The sequence below is a fragment of the Macaca fascicularis genome, chromosome 20 (genome assembly GCF_037993035.2).
Source record: "Macaca fascicularis isolate 582-1 chromosome 20, T2T-MFA8v1.1".
NCBI classification, from domain to species: domain Eukaryota; kingdom Metazoa; phylum Chordata; class Mammalia; order Primates; family Cercopithecidae; genus Macaca; species Macaca fascicularis.
This window is the reverse complement of record NC_088394.1, coordinates 28,963,970-28,973,417: the sequence shown is the minus strand read 5'-3', so window position 1 is coordinate 28,973,417 and position 9,448 is coordinate 28,963,970. Positions and strand designations below refer to the sequence as shown.

The 9,448-nt window shown below is 49.1% G+C and overlaps 1 protein-coding gene across 1 annotated transcript; it reads right to left on the bottom strand.

Annotated features, from left to right (window-relative positions):
• Nucleotides 1-556: 556 nt before the first annotated feature.
• On the bottom strand, nucleotides 557-9,167 carry LOC123570481 (uncharacterized). The gene is given in 3 exon segments (XM_065536886.1): nucleotides 557-1,531; nucleotides 3,321-3,524; nucleotides 6,567-9,167. Coding segments are annotated over 3 exon segments (663 nt in total). The 5' UTR covers nucleotides 6,702-9,167; the 3' UTR covers nucleotides 557-1,207.
• Nucleotides 9,168-9,448: the final 281 nt, after the last annotated feature.

Sequence of the window (9,448 nt, the reverse complement as noted above, 5' to 3'; positions counted from 1 at the left end):
GGATTGCTTTGGCCCAGGAGTTCCAGACCAGCCTAGGCAATGTAAGGAGACCCAGTCACTACAAAGGAAAAAAAGCTAGCTGTCATGGCCTGCACCTGTGGTCCCAACTACTCAGGAAGCTGAGTGGGAGGATCACCTGAGCCCAGGAGGTCGAGGCTGCAGTGAGATATAGTCATGCCACCACACTCCACCCTTGGTGACAGAGTGAAACCCTGTCTTAAAAAAAAAAAAAGAAGAAGAAGAAGAAGAGGATCTTTTTTTTTTTTTTTTTTTTTTTTTTTGAGACGGAGTCTCACGCTGTTGCCCATGCTGGAGTGCAGTGGCGCGATCTCGGCTCACTGCAAGCTCCGCCTCCCGGGTTCCCGCCATTCTCCTGCCTCAGCCTCCTGAGTAGCTGGGACTACAGGCGCCCGCCACTGCGCCCGGCTAATTTTTTGTATTTTTAGTAGAGACGGGGTTTCACTGTGGTCTCGATCTCCTGACCTTGTGATCTGCCCGCCTCGGCCTCCCAAAGTGCTGGGATTACAGGCTTGAGCCACCGCGCCCGGCCGAAGAAGAGGATCTTGTGACCTTGAAATGAAGCAAGTTTTTAGACAAAAACAGAAAGCAGAAAGGCACTGAGTGTGTTTTGAGGATAAAATAAAACCATGCTCTTACCTGCAAGAACAGTTACCATTCGGCCTCCCCTTTCATACAGCCTGTGGAGACTTGGAAGAGCAGATCTTCCAGCGCGGCCTTTCTTCCTGCTTCCACTGCTCAAGGGCTCTCTGGGCAGATTCCACTCCAGTGTTTAGAACTAAAGCGTTTAGTACTAAAGTCTCCAGCATTTAGTACTAGAGCTCCAGCGTTTAGTACTAAAGGCTCACAGAGTTTGTGGAGGCCTGGAGGAAATGGCTTGTCTTGTCTTCTTTTCATTCCCTGTGGAGCCTGAACCCTAGAGACTTAGCAACTCGACAGTCATGGAGGAGGGAAGGCCAGAGAGTAGGGGGTACCCTGGGGTGAGAACTTTCTCATAGCCATGCCCTTGGCCATGCTTCTGGCTCTGCCTGGTGTAAGCTTTGAGGGGCAGGGCACTGTCCATCTCGTCACCTCCTCATCCTAACCCTGAGAACAGTGTGGGGCTTTTTCAGGAGGACTCTACAGGTTGTGGTTTAGTCAGGACTGGAACCCAGATTTCTTACCTGCTGGCTGAGGGCTTCACGTTGCATCAGATTCTCTCTGGTGGCTGGGTGTGGTGACTCACGCCTGTAATCCCAGCACTTTGGGAGGCTGAGGTGGGCAGATTATCTGAGGTCAGGAGTTCATGACCAGCCTGGCCAACATGGTGAAACCCCATCTCTACTAAAAATACAAAATTAGCAGAGCATGGTAGCAGGCACCTGTAATCCCAGATACTCCAGCCTGGGCAAAAAGAGTGAAACTCCGTCTCAAAAAAAAAAAAAAATTCTCTCTGGTGTACATCGGCCAGGGCAGCGAATGTCTCACGGAAGGTACACGAGGGTACCAAGAGGAGTACGACATGTCCCTGGATTCAAAGACCATGCACACTTTTTTTCTTTTTTTAGAAAAAGACAGGGTCTCACTCTGTCCCCCAGGCTGGAGTGCAGTGGTGCGATCATGGCTCCCTGCAGTCTTGACTTTCCAGGTTGAAGCAATCCTCCAACCTCAGCCTCCCAAGTAACTGGGACCACAGGTACCTGCCACCATGTCTGGCTAAGTTTTGTATTTTTTAGTAGAGACAGGGTCTCACTATCTTGCCCGGGCTGGTCGTGAACTCCTGGGCCCAAAGTAATCCTCTGCAGGATTATCTGAGGTCAGGAGTTCGTGACCAGGCTGGTGACGAAGTGCAGTGGAGATCGCCCCACTGCACTCCAGCCTGGGCAGTAGAGTGAGACTCCATCAGAAAAAAGAAAAAGAGAGAGAGAGAAAGAAAAAGAATTCACATGGTTAAAAGAAATTCAAACTGTATAAAAAGGTAGATGCATAAAAAAAGCAAGATTCCCTCCTGCTTCTGCCCAGCCCCTTCCCTTTCCCTCTCCTGAATTGAGCCGTTACCAATTTGTCGTGTCTTTCTGAGCTAGTCCAGGCATATGCAAGGATCTCCTTTTAGAAAGCAGAAAATGGATGGCACACGGTAATACTTGCTTTTCCCCTTGCATTTTTCACATCAGCACCTATTTTGGAGAATGTTTCATGTCAGTTTCTACATAGCTGCTTTTATTTTCAAAGCCAAGTGTTCCATTATATGGATATGCTATGATTTATTTAATCAACTCTCCTATGGTGGACATAGGTTATTTTCAATCTTTTGCTATAAAAACATTTCAGTGGAAATTGCAGTATGTAAATACATCTCCATGTGCATGTGTGACCATGCCTGTGGGATCTAGAAGTGGAATTGCTGCATCAAAGGGTATGGTTTTTGAATTTTGAATTTTGATCGGTGTAGCCAAATCTTTCTTCAAAGAGGAAGTGCACATGTATACTCTTACTAATGTTTGAGAGTGCCTTTCTCCACATAGTAGATAAACTATTTGTATTTGATAACTTCTTAGGTTAAAAATAGTACTTCAGGCTGGGCGCGGTGGCTCACACCTGTAATCCCAGCACTTTGGAAGGCCAAGGCGGGTGGATCGCCAGAGGTCAGGAGTTCGAGACCAGCCTGGGTAACATGGTGAAACCCTGTCTCTACTAACAATAAAAAATTAGCCGGGTGCATGTGCCTGTAGTCCCAGCTACTCAGGAGGCTGAGGCAGAAAGATCGCTTGAGCCCAGAAGGCAGAGGTTGCACAGAGCCGAGATCCCGCCACTACATTCCAACCTGGGCAACAGAGCAAGACTCTGTCTCAAAAAAAAAATAAAATAAAATAAAAGTGAGTGGTGAGTCTGTGAGTGCAAAAATTAGCCGGTTGTGGTGGTGTGCGCCTGTAGTCCCAGCTACTCGGGAGGATGAGGTGGGAGGACTGCTTGACCCTTGGGAGGTCCAGGCTGCAGTGAGCTAGGATTGCACCACTGCACTCCATCCTGGGCAACAGAGCGAAGACCTGTCTCAAAAAATGAATAAATAAATAAAGCCACTATTACAAATCATATTTCCCAGCCTTAAACAATCCCAGTAGAGGATCTAGAGAATGTCAAATTTTAAGCACTGGTTAGGCCAGGTGCGGTGACTCATGCCTATAATCCCAGCACTTTGGGAGACCGAGGCAGGTGGATCACCAGAGGTCGAGAAGTTCAAGACCAGCCTGGCCAACGTGGTGAAACCCTGTCTCTACTAAAAATACAAAAATTAGGCCAGACACGGTTGCTCATGCCTATAATTCCAGCACTTTGAGAGGCTGAGGTGGGCGGATCACGAGGTCAGGTTCGAGACCAGCCTGGCTAACATGGTGAAACCCTGTCTCTACTAAAAATGCAAAAATTAACTGGGCATGGTGGCATGCACCTGTATTCCCAGCTACTTGGGAGGCTGAGGCAGGAGAATCACTTGAACCCGGGAGGCAGAGGTTGCAGCGAGCCGAGAGATCACGCCACTGCACACCAGCCTGGGCAACACAGCGAGACTCTCACACACACACTTACACATACACACACACATACACATAATAAAATAAAAAAAAAGCACTGGTGAAGTCTAAGAAAAACCAGGACAACATGTGACTTTTGACCCTATGGGGTTACTCCATAGATACACAGTATCTCCTCCCTGCTCAGCTCCAGGGGCCATTCAGAGAGAATGAAACACTGTGGCCCTAGAAACATCCAATCAGTAAGAAGATGGTTTCTGTTTCATACTCTTAAGAGAGTAGTATTTGGAGGTTTTGTTGTTTGTTTGCTGTTTTACTTCTTTTCTCTTTTGTAGAGATAGGGTCTCACCGTGTCACCCAGGCTAGCGTGCAGTGGCACAGTCATAGCTCACTGCAGCCTCCAATTCCTGGGCTCGATCCTCCCACCTCAGCCTCCCCAGGTGCTGAGATTGTAGGCATGAGCCACTGCACCCAGCCTGCTTTTGTACTCTTAGTGCTATCCACTAGGTCTGGAGCAAGCCTGCCTATAGGGGCAGTCAAGCTACACTGGTGTTAAGCTGGTCTAGCTTCAGGTCATCTGTCAGGCCCTCTCCTTTTTTTCTCAGAAGTTTAGGTTCTCGTTATGTTGCCCAGGCTGGTCTTGAACTCCTGGCCTCAAGTTCCTCTTGCCTTGGCCCCCACAAAGTGCTGGCGTTACAAGTGTGAGCCACCTCGCCTGGCCAGTAATGGCGGCTTTAAAAGCGCAACTGTCAAATCACGGCAGCCATACTTATTATCATACATCATTAGGGCTTTGTTTGTCCATCCATGTCGGTGTTAGACTGGGTCCAGAACAAAGGGATGGGGTTGAAGACGCAGCCCTGTGCATCTCAAAATATCGGTTTGCTGAAGACCCACAGGAGAACTTTCCTGGATGTGCCACATGAAGTGTGGACCCAGTATTTTATTTATTTATTATTATTATTTTTTGAGACAGAGTCTCACTCTGTCACCCAGGCTGGAGTCAGTGGCACGATCTTGGCTCACTGCAACCTCCACCTCCCAGGTTCAAACAATTCTCCTGCCTCAGCCTCCTGAGTAGCTGGGACTACAGGCACGCGCCACCACACCCAGCTACATGTTTTTGTATTTTTAGTAGAGACGGGGTTTCACCATATTGGCCAGGCTGGTCTTGAACTCCTGACCTCATGATCCACCCACCTTGGCCTCCCAAAGTGTTGGGATTACAGGCTTGAGCCACCATGCCCGGCCTGGACCCAGTATTTATTTGCACAGGTCTCTAGAAAGATCAGCCAATCTGCGAGCCACTTTTAGCTATTGTATGGAACTTTATACCATATGTTTTGTGTACCAACACTAGCTTCCTGTTATAATTCCCCCTTTAATTTCCCTTTGTATTTCAGTTTTTTGTCTTGTTAATGATACTACTTACTCCATTACTATTGCTACTGTCAGTAGCAATGGCCAAGATTTAGGGACTGTGAGTCAGTAAGGATCAGATGCCAGGCACCTGTTGTGTAATATGTGGCTCTCTAAATGCTTCATAGCCTTTTTGAAACCAAGCAAGGTATAAACAAAGAAACAAACAAACACAACTGTAAAATTCCCTCCGGTCCTTTATAGGACCCACTTCAAGATGTTCTTTTTTTTTTTTTTTTTGAGACGGAGTCTCACTCTGTCGCCCAGGCTGGAGTGCAGTGGCTGGATCTCAGCTCACTGCAAGCTCCGCCTCCCGGGTTCACGCCATTCTCCTGTCTCAGCCTCCTGAGTAGCTGGGACTACAGGCGCCCGCCACCTCGCCCAGCTAGTTTTTTGTATTTTTTAGTAGAGACGGGGTTTCACCGTGTTAGCCAGGATGGTCTCGATCTCCTGACCTAGTGATCCGCCCGTCTCGGCCTCCCAAAGTGCTGGGATTACAGGCTTGAGCCACCGCGCCCGGCCAAGATGTTCTTTAAATATCTGAAGCCTTATATAACTAGAGAAAGGCTGCACAACTTCAACTTCATAGGTCACCTTATAAATATGTGTTTGAAAATAAGCCAGCTGGGCATGGTGGCTCACGCCTGTAATCCTGGCACTTTGGGAGGCCAAGGCAGGGGAATCACTTGAGGTCAAGCGTTCAAGACCAGCCTGGCCAACATGGTGAAATCCTGTCCCTACTAAAAATACAAAAATTAGCCAGGCATGGTGGCGCACACCTGTAATCCCAGCTACTCAGGAGGCTGAGGCAGGAGAATCAGTTGAACCCAGGAGGCGGAGGTTGCAGCGAGCCAAATCACGCCGTTGCACTCCAGCCTGGGGGACAAGAGCGAAACACAGTGTCAAAAGAAGAAAAAAAAGAAAAAAAGAAATAAACCTACAAAGAAAACAAACAAACAAACTCTTTGCAGTCAGAAGCCATTAGTCTAGTGAGAATACCTTTACAAAACTCAACCCCCGGACAGGTGCAGTGGCTCATCCCTGTAATCCCATCCGTCTGGGAGGCTGAGGTTGGGAGGGAGGATCACCTGAGGTTGGGAGTTTGAGACCAGCCTGGCCAACATGGTGAAACCTTGTCTCTACTAACAACACCAAAATACTGCAACCTGTGTCTCCCAGGTTCAAGAGATTCTCCAGCCTCAGCCTCCTGAGTAGCTGGGATTACAGGCCTGAGCCACCACACCTGGCTAATGTTTGAATTTTAGTAGAGACCGGGTTTCACCATGCTGGCCAGGCTGGTCTCGACCTCCTGACCTCCAGTGATCTGCCTGCCTTGGCCTCCCAAACTGCTGGGATTATAGGTATAAGCCACTGTGCCTGGCCTATACATTTATTTTGTTTACCCATTTATATATGGTTTTCTATAGCTTAAAAAACTGTTTTTAAGCCCTCCACTGATAGTAAGGACCTGGCTGGGCGTGGTGGCTCACACCTGTAATCCCAGCACTTTGGGAGGTCAAGGCAGGTGTATCACGAGGTCAGGAGTTTGAGACCAGCTTGGCCAATATGGTGAAACCCCGTCTCTACTAAAAAATGCAAAAATTAACCGGGCTTGGCTGAGGCAGGAGAATTGCTGGAACCTGGGAGGTGGAAGTTTCAGTGAGCCAAGATCGCACCACTGCACTCCAGCCTGGGTGACAGAGTAAGACTCGTCTCAAAATAAAAAAAGAAAGAAAAAAAGATAACAAGGACCATGGAGGGTCCTGAAGGGGGAACATACTGGTACTTTTAGGGAGCTCCATGGGACACCAGATGGGCAGGGAGAAGTGAAGAAGGCTGGAGTGGGGAAAACCCATTTGAAAGTCACTGCAGTGATTCAGGAATGAGGACCTGAGGGCTCCAGTGGCCTGGGGTGGGGGTGAGGGCAGCAGGAGCACCACAGGGATCAGGATCTACTGATTAAGGGGTTGGATCCCTTAGGCTTTGGGGAGCAGAATGATCAGGTGTAGTATAGGGCAATGGAGCTGGTGAATCTGCAGTGATGGCCTAGTGGAAAGATCTGATAGGCAAATGGAGAGAAAGAACAAAGTGAGGAGGCAGTGACTCATGCCTCTAATCCTAGCACTTTGGGAGGCTGAGGTGGGAGGATCACTTGAGGTCAGCAGTTATAGACCAAGAGTTCAAGACTAGGTGTTTGAGATTAGCCTGTGCAACAGAGCAAGACCCTGTCTCTACAAAAAATAAAAAAAGTAAGGGGGTGTAGTAGCCCATGCCTGTAGTCCCAGCTAGTCAGGAGACTGAGACAGGAGGGCTGTTTGAGCCCAAGAGGTCAAGGCTGAAGTGAATTGTGATCACGGCACTGCACTCCAGCCTGGGTGACAGAGTCAGAACCTGTGTCTTAAAAACAGGGGGGTGAGGCCGGGCACAGTGGCTCACACGTGTAATCTCAGCAGTTTGGGAGACTAAGGCGGGCGATCACGAGGTCAAGAGATCGAGACCATCCTGGCGAACATGGTGAAATCCCATCTCTACTAAAAATACAAAAATTAGCTGGGCGTGGTGTTGCGCGCCTGTAGTCCCAGCTACTCAGGAGGCTGAGGCAGGAGAATCACTTCAACCTGGGAGGTGGAGGTTGCAGTAAGCCTAGATTGCGCCACTGCACTCCAGCCTGGCGACAGAGCGAGACTCTGTCTCAAAAAACAAACAACTACAAAAAACACGGGGATGGCGGTGAGGAGAGGGCCAGGGGCTGGGCGGTGGACATCTAGGGATTTTGGAATTGGCCACACTGAGATTTTTCAGGAAGAGAACATAAGGGAAGGGCTCAGGTCTGAGCCTTGGGAAATGCAGCTGTTAGCAAGCACCAGGAGGACAGGAAGTCTGATGTGTGAAGCATTAGGGAGACATGGTAGGTTTTTGGGCAGTGAGTGACTGATCATGAAATCCCGAGGTGGGAGGGGCCTGCTAGCTCCTCAGCCTCAGCTCTTGCTCCATATTTAAGGACTGCAGTCCTGAAAAGCAGCCACCAGCACACCTGTGGCTCACACGACTCCAGGAAGGAGGCCCACCCTGGCCTGACAGCGGCCTTCGTAGCCTCCCCTGCCTGCGGTGAGACCTTCTCCAGGTGAGGGGGTGCCTCAGGTGTGGAACAGCATGGGTCCCTCCAGCATCACCATCCTGCCCTCTAGAGTATCCCTGGCCAGACAGCAGAGCTTGGAGCTTATGATGGTGAGTCCTCACAGGTTAAACACTCCCTGTGTCATCTCAGGACGTGGCTTTGAGAATCCTCCATCTCCTACCTACCCGGCCAAGTGTTGTGAGCTCAGACAAGGAAGTGTGAGGCCAACCCGGCTCCGCTGGTCACCTCCTTTGGGAGAGGGAACACATTCTTCCCAAGTGCTCAGACACACATTATCTCATTTACCCCTCTGCCCCTTGGGTACCAAGGCTCATCTTCTTCCCAAGAAAGAGGAAGCTGAATCTCCAAGAGTTGCCCAACACCACACCAGCCAGTGAGGATGGTGCAGGGTTTGTGTTGGGATTCAATCAGGCTGGTGGGAAAAATATTAAAGAGAGATAGACACAAATCTTGGAAGGCCAATAAGTTTGCATTAGCTTCAGTAATAGATATGGTTGAAGGCAAGCTGATCTTTACCTTTAAACAAATTAAAGTAGTAATAAAGGAAGGCAGAGTAGTTTACCTAGCTAGCTTGTTTACTCATACTATCTTAAAACTAACCTATGATGTACCAGGTGCTTAAGTGCTTTTTACTCGGGAAGTCCACAATGTCAATTACCTTCTAATGATGTTGACTCAAGCTTTTGTTAATTAATCTTACTGAATAAATGTGAGTTTGACTAGCTGATCAGGGCCGCAGTCGCACCAGTCGCAACTGTGCAACTGTTTACAGGACTCAGCAGGCAGCCTGTAAGCAGCTTGGACCCTCAGCTGGACTGGCAGAGCAGAGTATCTGTGTGCCATTATACTTTATTCATCCATTGCCAGGTTAGGACAGACTGCCCACAGCCAGTGCCCCCTCGAGAGGAGTGCTGCTGCAGGTTTGGACCCGGGTCTACCTCTAGGACCTCACTTTTTTGTTTTTTGTTTTGAGATGCAGTTTTGCTCTGTTGCTCAGGCTGGAATGCAGTGGTGCGATCTTGGCTCACTGCAACATCTGCCTCCCGGGTTCAAGTGATTCTCCTGCCTCAGCCTCCCAAGTAGCTGGGAATACAGGCACCCGCCATCATGCCCAGCTAATTTTTGAATTTTTATAGAGACGGGGTTTCACCATGTTGGCCAGGCTGGTCTCAAACTCCTGACCTCAACTGATCTGCCTGCCTTGGCCTCCCAAAGTGCTGGGGTTACAGGTGTGAGCCACCAAACCTGGCCAGGAACTAACTGTTACTGCAGCCCCTCGGGGCACAAGGCCCATAACTAAGAAGAACATTGGGATGGGTGTGGTGGCTCGCGCCTGTAATCCCAGCACTTTGGGAGGCCGAGG